The sequence below is a fragment of the Canis lupus genome, chromosome 1 (genome assembly GCF_003254725.2).
Source record: "Canis lupus dingo isolate Sandy chromosome 1, ASM325472v2, whole genome shotgun sequence".
In the NCBI taxonomy this organism is placed as follows: domain Eukaryota; kingdom Metazoa; phylum Chordata; class Mammalia; order Carnivora; family Canidae; genus Canis; species Canis lupus.
Genome location: NC_064243.1, coordinates 29,415,006 through 29,429,560, shown reverse-complemented (window position 1 = coordinate 29,429,560; position 14,555 = coordinate 29,415,006). Strand labels below are relative to the sequence as shown.

The 14,555-nt window shown below is 37.6% G+C and overlaps 1 protein-coding gene across 3 annotated transcripts in view; it reads right to left on the bottom strand.

Moving 5' to 3' along the window:
• Positions 1–14,555, bottom strand: part of PEX7 (peroxisomal biogenesis factor 7) — an 86,283-nt gene that overhangs the window by 876 nt on the left and 70,852 nt on the right. For 2 of the 3 annotated variants that reach the window (XM_025422379.3, XM_025422381.3), the window contains exon 10: positions 4,577–5,051. The exons of the other annotated variant lie outside the window; for it this stretch is intronic. In XM_025422379.3, the coding sequence (XP_025278164.1) occupies positions 4,983–5,051 (69 nt within the window). In that variant the 3' untranslated portion in view covers positions 4,577–4,982. Of the gene's footprint in view, positions 1–4,576; positions 5,052–14,555 lie in introns of those variants that run through there. 3 annotated transcript variants of the gene reach the window in all.

Below are 14,555 nucleotides of genomic sequence, written 5' to 3'. Positions count from 1 at the left end.
TAGCGCTGCCTTCAGCCCAGGGCCTGAACCTGGAAACCAGGGATCGAGTCCCATGTCAGGCTCCCTGCATGGAGCCTGCTTCTCCCTCTGCCTATGTCTCTGTCTCTCTCTCTCTCTCTGTCTCTCATGAATAAATAAATAAAATCTTTAAATAAAAATTAAAAAAAAAAAAACCATATTGTGGGCTGGTTAGCCTTCATGATATCTACTTCCTTGTATTCAGACCTTTGGTTAATCCCTCCTAAGTTGTACCAGGGCTGGTCTGTGTGACCAATAAGACACAGCAAAGTGATGGTGTCATTCCCTCAGATCAAGTTACAACACACTGAAGCTCCCATCTTGAATTTTCTATCAGTCAGTCTGGAGGAAGCCAGATGCCATGTCATAGGGGACACTCAGACAACCTGTGGAAGGTCCCACATGGTGGGTATCTGAGGCCTACTAACAATCATGAGTGACTTTGGAAACTGATTCATTAGCCCCAGGGGAGCTTCAGATACCTGCAGACCCTGGTGACAGTCTAACTGAATTGTCATGACAAAACCTGAGCCAGAACAATTCAGCTACGCCATCTTTGGATTCCTATATAGTTTTTTCCTTGGATTCCTATAGTTTCGTATAGAAACTCTAAAATAAGTGTTTGTTGTTTTAAGCTGCTACTGTTTGGGTGCTTGTTACACAGAAATAGATAACTATTATATATATTTATAACACTTTTTTTCATGTTTTTTCATGTATTTTTTCATTTTTTTCACGTTTCATGTATTTTTTTCACTATTATACATATTGATAACACATAGTTCTACTTTATTCTTTTAAATGATTATTCTATAGTATAACCTTTCCTTCTTGAGACCGGCATCTAGATTTTACCAATGATGTAATGACTATTCTTCCACATTTGTTCTTACATATTCTATAAGTATTTGGGGTGGGAGCACACAGACAGGGAATTCTACAACAGGGAATTACTGGAGTCAACCAGTAATTTAAAATCTTTACTGCCAAATAGCCTTCCAAAAAGGTATATAACAGTGCTCGTACCTTTTTTTTTATTTTTTTATTTTTTTATGATTTTAGAACAAAAGAGAGCATGAGCATGGGGGTGGGTAGCAGGGTTGAGGAGGAAGGGCAGAGGGAGAGAGAGAGGGAATCTCAAGCAGTCTCCCCTCCAAGTGTAGAGCCTGCCCTGGGGCTTCATCCCACAACCCTGAGATCATGACCTTAGCCCAAATCAAGAGTTGGATGTTTAAACAACTGAGTTACCCAGGTGCCTCAGCAGTGCTCTCGCTTTAATATTACATATTATCAATATTTTAGTGTTTGACAAACTGATAAGCAAAATATGGAATCTCATTTTAATTTGCATTTCTTTGTGGTCAATTAGACAAAGTCTAGGCACGTATTTTGAAGTGTACTAAACATTTGCATTTTTTCATCTGTTAATTATCTATTGATATCCTTTATCCATGTTTATGTTTGATCGCCTTAGTGATTTTTGAGAGCTCTTTATTAACTGGCTATTAAACAGTCTGTTACATATGTTGCAAATATACCTTCCAATATATCTTAGCTTTGCTAATGGTGTATTTTGCTATTTTAATTTTTGTATTGCCAATCTTTTTCTTTAGTCATTTCACATGACTTTCAAATGATGTCAAACCAATTTACACCTGAAACTAACGTTAACATTATGTGTCAACTATACTTCAATAAAAAAATAAATGAGAATTCACTGAGCCAAGAGCAGGACAATCCAGGCACGTTGGCTGCATTGAACAAAGACAGAAATGAACACCTGCATTATTTATACGGGGAGTCTGTGAGCACACCTGTGTTGTGGAGCACAAAGCTGGTGAAGCAAGGGTGCAGAGAGAGGAAGGGGCTAGCTCCAAAGGACCACAGCTGCCTGATTAGTGAGCTTAAACTTTTTTTCCTGTAGTCAATCCTATAAGCAGAGAAAGGTCTTACACTCAAATTGATGTAATTGGATTGCGTTTTTAGATCTGTCTCCAGCAGCTGTGTTGGGAAGGATGGCTCTGAGGGCACAAAACTAGAAAGACCCCTCATTTAGGGAGGGATCATCTGCTGGGATTGTCCTCAGAAAACTTAACAATGGCTTGAACCAGAGCTATGCTGGCTGGATTGAAGGGAGAGGACAGAATGAAAAAGTATTTAGGGGGTCAAAGGGATGAAGATTTAAGGGATTTGTCTTGTAGTAGAGGGGTGGGGAAAAGGGAAGGAACAGGAATGGTATTTAAGTCTTTAGCTTGAGCGCCTGGGTGGACAGTATTGGCAACAAGTGAGAAAGCATGTGCCAGAGGAGCCCATTGGTGAGCAAGACCAGTTAGTCTGATTAGAAGAAAATAAGCACAAAGGCTATGGGAGACCTGAATGGGGGAGGCAGGAAATACAGATCTGGAAGTTTTCAGTGAATACATGGAACTAAAAAATATTTTTTTTTTTTTTGGAACTAAAAAATATTTAAGTGGATTATCTCACTCAAGAAGAGGCCTGCTAAGAAATTCATGAATTCATTTTGGGAAAGGCCAAATTATAGCCACATTGGTCAGTTAAAACATGCCACAGATAGAAGAGACTGTTGTACAGTTGGCTCTCAGCTTGCTCTTTCTGGGGGTGACATACCTTGGTAGGGTCACTCCAGACTCAGGGTCAGCGCCTCAGCAATTTAGACTTTGGATCCAGTCAAAGCAGATTTCACATTCCAGCTCTATGCTTATCGGCTCTTGGAGCCTTCATTTCTTTGTCTGGAAAACTGGGAGGACTTCCTTGTAAGGATATTATGTAAATCAAAAGGAATAACATAGAGAAATCATCTCACATTGTGCCCAGATCACAGAAGAGGTTGCAGAGGCAGGCAGGATGAAAGCAAAGCGCTCACTAGCCCAGAGACAAATGCTGTCCAGAGGCTGCCTGGCTTGTGAACTACCAAGTATTTAAAAATCTTGGGAATTCTCTTCCAGGAGAGAATCCAGCACCTTTACTTCTGGTTCGCCAATTGCTCTAGGGAACCCACTGGATAAACATTCACCCATGCTCTTTCATACTGGGGGACTCTAAGAACCTGAGTTAAGGATTATGCAGTCAATGTCCTAAACCCCTCTAACACATCCTCAATATCGAGGGGGAAAAAAATCAAGAGAGACATTAGTTTTTAAGTCACAAGTATTTGTTTCAAAAGATACATGGTAGATTATTTTAACAAAATCTCTTGCATCCTAAAAGGAAAATAAGTAAGTGGTTTTATTTCATTGTAAATGTGATCTGGGTTAGGTATGTTTTTTAAAGACCTATTATAAATTCAGCTGATATATAGAACACCACTGTGAGCCTGCTTTTACTGAGCTGCACCTGGTGTGATGCCACTAGTTCTGGAGGGAAACAAGAAACAGCTCCATTAGCTTTATCATGACTGCTCTAAGGATGTGTTTGACCTCCTGATCCTTACATTATATTCCTATATTCATGTTAAGAAAGCAGTGTCCTCTTTCTGGGGCCTCTCAAAAACAATTTGTACTGATTGGTTTAAGAACTAAAAAGAGTTGTACTTTTCCATGAGTACATTCATTTAACAAAATTTTTTTTTTAAACAAATATTTCTTGAGCACCTTCTATGCACCACGTATAGAACCAGGGCCACGCCTGGGACTAAGACAAAGTCCTTGCCGTTAGGCCTTGAGCACTGAATTGTGCACTCAAGCAGGCTTCCCATTTATGCTGCCAGGAGCAACTTTCTGGGACTTTGAGGCAGAGAAATTCAAGCCTCACTCCTACATAAAGCTTCTCTTTATGCTCCTTTTGTTCTTTTATGTGGTCTTGTTTTTGTATGTTGTAAGCTGTCAACTTTACTCTAGAACAAGTAAACAAATATGTAATGTAATTACATAACTTAGATCATATACGTATATTCTAATTTTTGTGATTACTACAAATATATTTTGCTCCTTAAAAATGTTAAAAAAACTTGTTAAAATTTAATGACAATTTTTTCCTTTTATAACATTTTACTTTAACATTATATAAAAATATAAAAGCAATACAATGTTGATGGTTTTACCAATTTTTCCCTTTCCGCCTATTTTTTTTTTTTTTTTTTAACAGATCATCTGCACCTAGGGAGTTTTCAAGGAAATTTAAAGAGGGTTATAGTATCACTTAGGGAGAGTTTCAAGGGTAACTGCTTGAAACTTTGTAGGACCTAAGACTTTTTGCCCAGTGACCAGTTTTTTAAAAAACATTTGATAGTAGAGACATAGGAAGAGAGAAATATAGGGTCAAGGTTATAGCATCTAAAAAGAGCTTAATAAATGTAAAAAACATAAGCTTTTAACTCACAGCATCCCATGTTCTTAAAACATGCCACTAGTCCTTGAGATAATCTCATTTAGTCTGTGTCAAGAACATAGTAGATGCTCAGTAAGTATTGCTGAATAAATCAAATCTATATCACTAGCCCTGTCACTGAACCACAGATACCTCTGTATTATATATAGTATTGTATTCATTTATAAATATTAGAAAAAGCAACCTTACTAGGATATCATAGAATCATAAGTAATTGAGAAATGTAGTTTATTTTAATTTTTACCAACAGCAGTGATTATATTTTACATCAAAAATGACAAATTAAAAATAAAATATGTCACTATCAATATAATCTACAGATCTTCCATATTTTAATCCATTTTACAATACAGAGATTACATTTTAATAGACATTACAAGAGGTACTATAACATCATTTCTTAGGACTGTTTTAAGAAATATCGCTTATGTACCAGGCTTAAATAGTGAACCGCAGTCTTTATCAACTGCATCAAAACTGATTTCAGGGTACATTTTCAAAAATTTGAAATCTGAATAGCACATAAAAGCATAATATCTAGGTTATGGGTAGTTAATTTATTTCCTATTAAGTAGCTCTCAGCCAGTCTCCTTTGCTTATGACTGGGGGAGTGCATCTCAAGCAGGCATAGTAAGGCAAACAGGATCATATATCTTTATTGTTTCATCCCAAGCACAATCAGCCACCTAGAAAACAAAAAGCAAGTAAGAAGAAACATAATCTACAAACATTACAGATTGGCAGCAAAAGCCAAAGTCATTTAGAGTGGAAGTAGATTGCCCACTGGTAAACATTTTAAATAAGAAGAAGGTCTAATTTTCCCTTTTTTCTAAGGATACACTTCAGGGATTGTTTCCAATTGATTGAAGTTGCCTGTAAGGATTTCCTGCCTCCTCACGACCTCACCCCAGAACTACATCATCTCCTGTATGTCCCAAGATAAATGCTGGAAAAACCTACTCCTAAACTGAGAACCAAGGCACCATGCTAGATATTGTGAGGATAGAAAGGAGATAAAGTACACCTCTTGCCTTCACAGAATGGTTCATTCAAGACCTGAGGTGGAAAATGCTCTAACAGATACTCTCAGAGGAGGGGCTATCTGAATCTAAGTGGGGTGGTATCAGAAGATTTCAAAAATGCTGTAGCATTCACCTTGGCCCTCTTTAGGGGCAGGCAAGGGAGACGAGGACATTCAAGTCTGAAAAGTCATGAAAACACGAAGGGAGGAAAGTCCATGGTGCTTAGGAACAGTGTGGTAAAAGGTTGTGAGTATAGCGATGTTTCAGAGTATTATAAGAATATATAAAGTCAATTATATCTCTATATACTCTATACAGACTTAAAAAATTAAAATTAAAATATTCATTTAAAATAGTATCACTTAACAAAGTACTTAGTAACATATTCAATAAAAGACATGCAAAACAGCCACATAAAAAATGAAAACACTGCTGAGAGAAATTGAGGAGGCCTAAATAAACAAGGAAGTATGTTCATGGGTTCAATATTGTTCCAAATTTAATCCTCCCATATAATTTATAAATAATTCATGATCTCAGCAGGCTTTTTAATGAAGATGGACAAGATGACTTTTAAAGCTTATGTGAAAATTCAGAGGACCTAGAATAGCCAAAACAATCTTGAAAAAGAACAGCAAAAATGTACTTCCTAGACTACCTCACTCAAGACTTACCACAAAAACTACAGTAATTAGAACAGTGCAACATTGGCATAAGGATATACAAGAAGATTAAGGAACAGAACAGAGATCAGGAATAGACCTCACAGCTGGACAACAGCTTTACATCCAATGTACAAAGACAATTCAACAGGGAATGGGAAGTCTTTTCGACTAATGGTATTGGAACTGAATGTCCATAGGGGGGAAAAAAATGAACCTCAGCCCCAACTTCACACCATAAACAAAAATTAACTTCAGGTTAATGAACCTGAGTATAAAAGCTAAAAGTATAAAGCTTTGAGAAGAAAACATAGAATATATTATCAATCTGAAGATTAGTAAAGATTTTATAGACGGGGCACAGGAAGCAATAACCACAAAAAATTGTTAGGTGCAATCAAAAATAAAACTTTTGCTCATCAAAAGACATTGTTAAGAAAATGAATAGGTAAGACACAGAGTCGGAGAAAATACTCCCAAAACAAATGCATCTGACAACATCTATCCAGAATATATATAAAGAACTAGTATAGCTCCATAATAAAAAGAAAATCCAATTGAAAATGGGCAAAAGACTTTACTAATAGACAAAACAAGACATATGACGAACAAGCAGATGAAAAATAAAATGTTCAACATCATTAGGCATCAGGGAAATGCAAATAAAAGCTACAACACGTTACCACATACACAGGAGAATGACTAAAATAAGATAGACAGTATCGAATGTTGCCAGATGTAGTGCAGATATAACTTGCACACATGCCTGGTACAACCACTTGGAGAAACTGGCTGTCTCTTATGAAGTTTAACATATACCTATCTTTAAACCCAGTAATTCTACTTCTAGAGGTTTATCCAAGAGAAATGAAAATGGCTTTATGAAACAATGTATAGCAAGAATGTGTTCATAGCAACTTCATTCACAATAGTACAAAACTGGAAACAACCAAAGTATCCCTTGACAAGAGAAGATAACAAATTGTAGTACATTCCTACAACGGGAATGCTGCTGAGCAACACAACAGAGGGAGCTACTGATAGGCTCAACCACGTGTACAAATCTCACAGACATTAAGTTGAGTGAAAGGAGACAGAAACAAGCCTCCTTACAGGGCATTCCATCATGTATGTTCTAAAACAGGCAAAACTTAATCTCAGGTTAAAAAAAATTAGGGCAAATTTTTGTTTTGGTTTTTCAGATGGAGGTAGAAGTGGGGATAGGGAAAGACTGGGAAGAGACAGAAGAGAATTTTGGAGGAAGATACAAATGTTCTATATTGTGATGGGAGAAGATTACACAGTGTACCTGTCTGTCAAAACATATATCTAAGATTTGTACACTTTGATGTGTGTAAATGATACCTAAACATAGTAAGAAGAATAATGACAATAATAATAATAACTGAATGGGAGTAGGACATGAGTAGAATAAGAAATAAAACAAGAACGCTGATAATTGTTGAAGCTGGGTAAAGGAAGAAAGTTCATTATCCTATTCTGTTTACTTTTGGTATGTGTGAAATTTTTCATAATAAAAAAATACCAAAAAAATGTAGACCATGGCATGAGAGAGAGTTTGACTAAAGGTATTTGCACTCTATTTCCCACCCCTTGATGGTTACAAAGGCTCCAAGTTTCACAAAGGAACTCACAGTCTTCGTGGGCAGTCGAATTACCTGGCTGTCAATGAGTGCAAGAATCACACTGAGTGATCTGAACATATTAACTCCTTATCACTAATAGCATTTTAGACCAGAATCCAAGCTAGAGAGAGCAGTAGACACCTTTTAATAAACTTTTTAATGTAAGCTTTAAATACCAGACTCTTCAAGATCTGGTTGCCACCTACTTCTTCCTCTCTTACCGTACTGGGCCCACACATGCCAGTCCCGGCCTCTTGTTCATGCCTCTGTGCTCTTGTCCTTTTCCTGATCCCCTACCCTGAGTGACCTCTCTACGCCCTACCTTTCCCTCTTCCCCTTGCCTTGTTCTGCCTGGAGATGTACCTCTCTTTTGAAGAATCTTAAGCATCACTCCCACTATGAAGTCATTCACAGCACCTATACTATTCGACTATACTTATTATTGACATGTATGTCTTTGGCTCTTTGAGGGCACAGACCACGTTTTGCTAGAGCATAATAATGACTCCATATATATTAGCTCAAAGAATGTACTTTGCAGATTAAGATTGCAGAGATTAACATTTTCTCATGTTCATACTGAAGTAGCAGAGCTGGAACCAGGACCTAGATCTGTTGACTCTGTCAACCAGAAATAGTGCCTCACAAAAGGCAAACTAACATTCATTATCTGCCTAATCCTACAGTTCTAAGTTCTTATATCATGGGACACAAAGACCATTATATTAATTTACCCCTGTCTCATCTATGTAATCTTTTCAAGTGGTAGGCCTTTCCATATGTTATTTACTCAGAACTTAAGTAAGTAACAAATGTCAAGGCCAATGAATCAGCAGATGTTCACAAATCTATAAAGTAATTGATAAAATCAAAAATAAAGATGAATGGATAAAGAAGACATGATATACATACACACACACACACACAATGGAATATTACTCAGCCATCAGAAAGGACGAATACCTACCATTTACATCAATGTGGATGGAACTGGAGGGTACTATGCTGAGTGAAATAAGTCAATCAGAGAAAGACAATCATCATATGATTTCACTCATATGTGGAATGTAAGAAATAGTGAAGGGGACCATAAGGGAAGAGGGGAAACTGAATGGGGAAAAATCAGAAAGGAAGACAAACCATGAAAGAGTCTTAAATCTTGGAAACAAACTGAGGGTTGCCGAAGGGGAGGTAGGTGGGGGGATGGGGCAATTGAGTGACAGGACATGTGATGTGATGAGCACTGGGTTGTTTTTTTGTTTGTTTTTTTTAGCACTGGGTGTTATACTGTATTTTGGCAAAACGAATTTAAATTAAAAGACATCCTAGTTGTTGTTGTTGTTGTTGTTGTTGTTGTTTTTAAAGGGGGCAGACCTGGTGGCTCAGCGGTTTAGCGCCGCCTTTAGCCTAGGGCCTGATCCTGGAGACCTGGGATCGAGCCCCATGTCAGGCTGCCTGCATGGAGCCTGCTTCTCCCTCTGCCTGTGTCTGTGCCTCTTTCTCTCTCTCAGTGTGTCTCTCATGAATAAATAAATAAAATCTTTTTTAAAATATCTTTCCTTTAGGGATCCCTGGGTGGCGCAGCGGTTTGGCGCCTGCCTTTGGCCCAGGGCGCGATCCTGGAGACCCAGGATCGAATCCCACGTCAGGCTCCCGGTGCATGGAGCCTGCTTCTCCCTCTGCCTGTGTCTCTGCCTCTCTCTCTCTCTCTCTGTGACTATCATAAATAAAAAAAATAAAAAAAAAAATTTTAAAAATCTTTCCTTTAAAAAAATAAAGAAATAAATTTTAAAAAACCTCAAATTGAAATTATATGTAATAATGAATAGTTGGTTCAAATTAATGCAAATAATATTTCTCCATTAACTAATTAATTAAACCCCAGCTAGTGCCACAAGTTTTAAAAAGCTTACAATAAAAAATAATGAGAGAAGAAAAGCACTTTACTAAACTAACAAAGAGGTGCCTGACTCTCCCTGGTAGGTGCAGTGGACCTCTTGGTAAGGAAAGATGATGGTGCTTGGCACGGGTAGGCAGGGCTCTCATTGATGACCATCTCAGTGGTCCCGGGAGGCTCTGCTTCCCACCTGATTCTGTGACTGAGAGTAAACGCAACGCTTTCTCTTAATGTCCCCTACTGCGGCCCCTACTCTCCCCATCTGAGGCCAGGCTGAAAGACATTAAAAAAAAAAAAAAGACCTGAAAAATAAGCATTAATGAAAAGACCAAAAGATAAGTAAAGTGAATGGCATGAAAATAAGCAATCTGCTTTACAGGATGAGACTGACTCATTCTCTAGCTGGTCAAAGTGAGGAATCTTTCCTAGCTCCTCTCCTACTTCTTCACAACAAAAGCCATCTTTCCATCCCATCTCTGGGAATATCTCCTCGCTATGAAGACTCCTTCAAGGCCAGACTCAAGATGGAGAATGAGAAGAGATAATAGGGTGTCTCCTTTCTCAAGTGCTAAAGATCATCTTTCTCAGTTTCAGTCTCCTATATAAAGACTCACTTCTTTGCCCATTACCATTACCTTGCTGTCAGGAAAAACTGAAAGACTTCAATCAGCAAAAAGACTGCGAGGTGTTGTTTCAGTGAAATGTTGGCACTGTCCTAGGGCCCCACAGGGTTACCTCATTCTATAGGGGTCCATACCTTTCATAGTCTTTGACTGGATTATTTTACAACTCTGAAAGTTATAGAAAACTGATAGTAATCAAATGATTCTCATTCATTAAAGTTGCAAATGAATGCTATCCTATGGAGATGCAACTGATACCTCCCTGTGTCCCTCAGAAATAATTCCAAACATTACACTTTATTGCCCTGTGGATATTGGCTTAGCCAGTTCTGCACCTACTAGGTAAATTTACTTCAGCATTCAGTGATTACCTGTTTATGTCTGTTCTTCTGAGCTAGTTGTAAAATCTTTCATGAGTTACATAAATATTTGATACAGGTTCATGATACATCTGTGTGAGAGCCATGATCCCTATTTTGAAAATTATCCTTTAACAGGGTCACATACCAGGATATAGCTTATTGGCCTCAACATAGAAATCATTATTTCTGTGGAACATGATAACCCTTTTTTTCTCATAGGAGATAACACAGTAACAGAAAAGCTATTTCATTAAAAGACAAACATGAAATGGAAAGAATGGGCAGATAATTTTGCTAGGAAAAAAAGCTAAGAATAATTGCTAAAACTGGACATGAAATTGAGCTCCTGGCAGCAAAGGTAAAAAAAGGCAAACAATACTGTAAGAAACACAAATATCATGATCAATTTACCAGTTCATCAGAAGAGATCAAGTTTTTCCTAACGCTTGTCTGGCTGTAAGAGAAATATATAATAGGATTCCAATATAAAAGTCATTCAATGACAAAAGAGGGTTTTTACAAGAGATACAAAGTCATTCTTCATATGGCTGTTTTTAAAATAAACATCTCAACCCTCAAATAAGACAGAAGTGTACTATTCAACCATAGTTTCCTGAAAGCATTTCTATAGGGTAGTGGTTCTCCAGTATTAGTGTATGTTAGAATCACCTGGAGGATGCACAAAAACACAGAGGATGGTTCCCCATCCTCAGAGTACTCTTTCTCAAAGTGGGGTCGTGGGATCAGCTTCACTGGTATCACCTAGGGCTGATGTGCAGCCAGAGATCTTCAAATCAAGTCCTCAGAGCAGATTCAGAGAGTCTATAAATGCAATATTTTGTGTGTATATACATTTGTGGGGAGGAGAGAGAGGATCAATCATTTTCTTCAGATTCTCAACCTGTGATCCCAAAAGGTTAATCCAAATCATTCCCCAGCTAGCATTATAATCACTTAGGGAACATTCTAAAATGCAACCAGAATTGAGAACCTCTGATACAGAACCTCTGATGTAGATCAATTTTCTTAACTGGGCTCTTGTCATGTGCAGGAATCTGGAGTTCTTTGGTAGTACCTTATGTGCAGGAATTTTTTGCCGTTGACTAAACATTAAAAAACTGAATGAATGAATGAATGAACAAAACCAAAATTTAGCAAGACTCAAATATTCTTGAGGAAGAATTCTCTTCCTTGAGGAGAAAGAAGAGGTTCATTTGCAACTAACATAATGAAAAACATCTTGGCCATATTTTCACATTTATTTAAAATCTAAGTTTCAAATCTAGTAGGTTGATACGTGATAGGAAGATAGTGAATTGGGAGGAGGACTAAGGGGGAAAAGAACATGACTGAACTATCTTTAAAGAAAAACACCAGCCCTACCTGAAGCATTCCTATACCCAAAGTTTATGTAGCTTCCCGATCCTGTTCTGCATGAGGCAGGATCCAGAATGTCTACTTAAAACATGAGAGAAAACTGTATTAATCATGTAAGCTATGGTTAAAACCAATATGTTTGTTTATTTTTTATTTGATATTTGCACCCTGTTGCATTCTAAATGGGCTTAAGTGGTTTATAGATTAATGCACAGGGCCAAATAAAATAAATACAGACTCGAGGAAAAATGTCTGTTTTAAAGGGAATAAATGGAGCAAAAGCTTTCAGGTATCAGAGCCAAGCACATTACAACACCTGTAGAATAAGTTAGGCTCTGTGCTCTTTGGTAACTAGGGAGAAAATGAGAGCATGTTGTGTAATATGGTTTCTGTTTTCTAACAACATTTTTAAAAAATTAATCCTGAATAGGATTTTCAGCAATTACATATCTTGGTCAAATCAGTATTCCTGGTTTTATGTATAGGAAACCTTTAGTAAATACTGTTGAATGAATGAATGAATGAATGAGTGTGTGAATCCATGTTTGAGCAGTGGTTTTCCTCCTCCAAAGATTTTTCTGGAGTAGAGCCTCACCCATGGTAAGGAGCACCTAGTCAGGTGTGAAGTCCAATATTCCTCTGCACTACAAAGCTATCTAAAATAGTTCATATATATACATGTATATTTATAGTCATCCATTTACTTAACAAATCCTGATTGAGCATGTCCTCTGTCGGAAGCATGCCAAGGACACTACAGTAAACACAATGGCCCTGATCTCTGATTCCACAGACCTGGAGTCTGGCAAAGAAATGGATAAATAGACACTGACAATGCAGAGAAATAGGGACAAGGATGGAAGAATTATAGAGTCTAGTAGAAACAGGGAAGGGGTCACTATAACCAAATGTGAGGAAAGTGGATGTATTCAGGAAGAAATACCATCTAAGTTGTGGCTTCAAGGACATGTGTGCCTCTCCCAGATAGCATTTGGTGTTACTATTGTTTGTGGGGTGCGGAAAAACTAGAGAGAAGGAAAGTGTTCTGGGCAGGAGAATAAATAAGAATAAATGATGAACTAGAAAGTTCTAGCATTAAGACAAGTAAATTGCATTGAAACTCCTCCGATGAAACTCTTAATCTCTGGAGACAGGCTTCTTTCTGACTGCCGTCTAGGGTTTCTTGAGGGCTGGCTGCCAAGGCCTACCTTATTTGACCCTCTCCCCAGACGGTGAGTATGCATGTGGCTATCACAGGGTGGGAACCTACAGGCTCTACGTCCTTTGCCTGAGGAAAGTCAAGTGGAAAAATGTATCCTTTAACCTGCAAGACTCCACAGTAGTACATATCATCCCTTTGTTCTCTGAATTCCTTTTTTTTTTTAAAAGATTTTTATTTATTTATTCATGAGAGACACACACACACACACACACACAGAGAGGCAGAGACACAGTCAGAGGGAGAAGCAAGCTCCATGCAGGGAGCCCGATGTGGGACTCGATCCCAGGACTCTAGGATCACGTTCTGCACCAAAGGCAGGCACTAAACCGCTGAGCCACCCAGGGATCCCCTCTGAATTCCCTTTAATCCGACATCAAAATACATATCTTTTCCTTAAAACTCAGAATTAAAGTTACCAACATTATAGGAAAAATGGTTTGTCACAATATTATATTTCTTCACTTAATGTAAAACTCCAAGACAGAATCTTCTTCATTACTATTTTTTAAATCTTCTATCTTATAGGTAGCAAACAGTAACTAAATTCCATGTAAGTTCTATTTTCAGTTCTTTCATTTTCACTTTTTTAAAATTATTTATTTTAAGATTTTATTTATTTATTCATAAGAGACAGAGAGAGAGAGAGAGAGAGAGAGAGAGAGAGGCAGAGCAGGCTCCATGCAGGGCACTTGACATGGGACTCAATCCTGGGTCTCCAGAATCACTCCCTAGGCTGAACGTGGCGCTAAACCGCTGAGCCACTGGGGCTGCCCTCATTTTCACTTTTAAGAACAAAACAAGTATTTCTACGTTTTAATAAAAAGAACATTAATGAGAAATGTGAATTTCTCGCTACATCAATTCTTTAAAATATAATGAAGGCTTCTTGAAAAATAATAGAAATTTCTTATCCCTCTCAATTTTGTGGACAATTGCTTTTGCCCTTAGGAAACTTGTTCAATTTACTGTAATTATCTGTGTGACATATGGCCTTTTTAGCAAAAATGAACAAGAGGAACAGGCAGAAGGATGAAGAGAGAATGAAAGAAATCCCTAACAGTCATTTCTAAATTTGGAAAAAGCAGCCCAATTATTATGTTGCAATGTGTTAAATTATGGGCTAAAGAACATGTTTTACCTACTCAACCAACTTACAGTAGGAAGTGACTACAGAGAAGAACATGGCTTATTATGTTAGTGATTATGGAGTTTAAGTAAAAGTAAGGAAAGAGTTGGCTGATATGCTAAAAAAAATCCCTTTCTTTCTTTCTTTCTTTCTTTCTTTCTTTCTTTCTTTCTTTATTTCTTTTTTCTTTCTTCCTTCCTTCCTTCCTTCCTTTCTTTCTTTCCTTATTTAGTACATATCAGGTAGTTTGAAT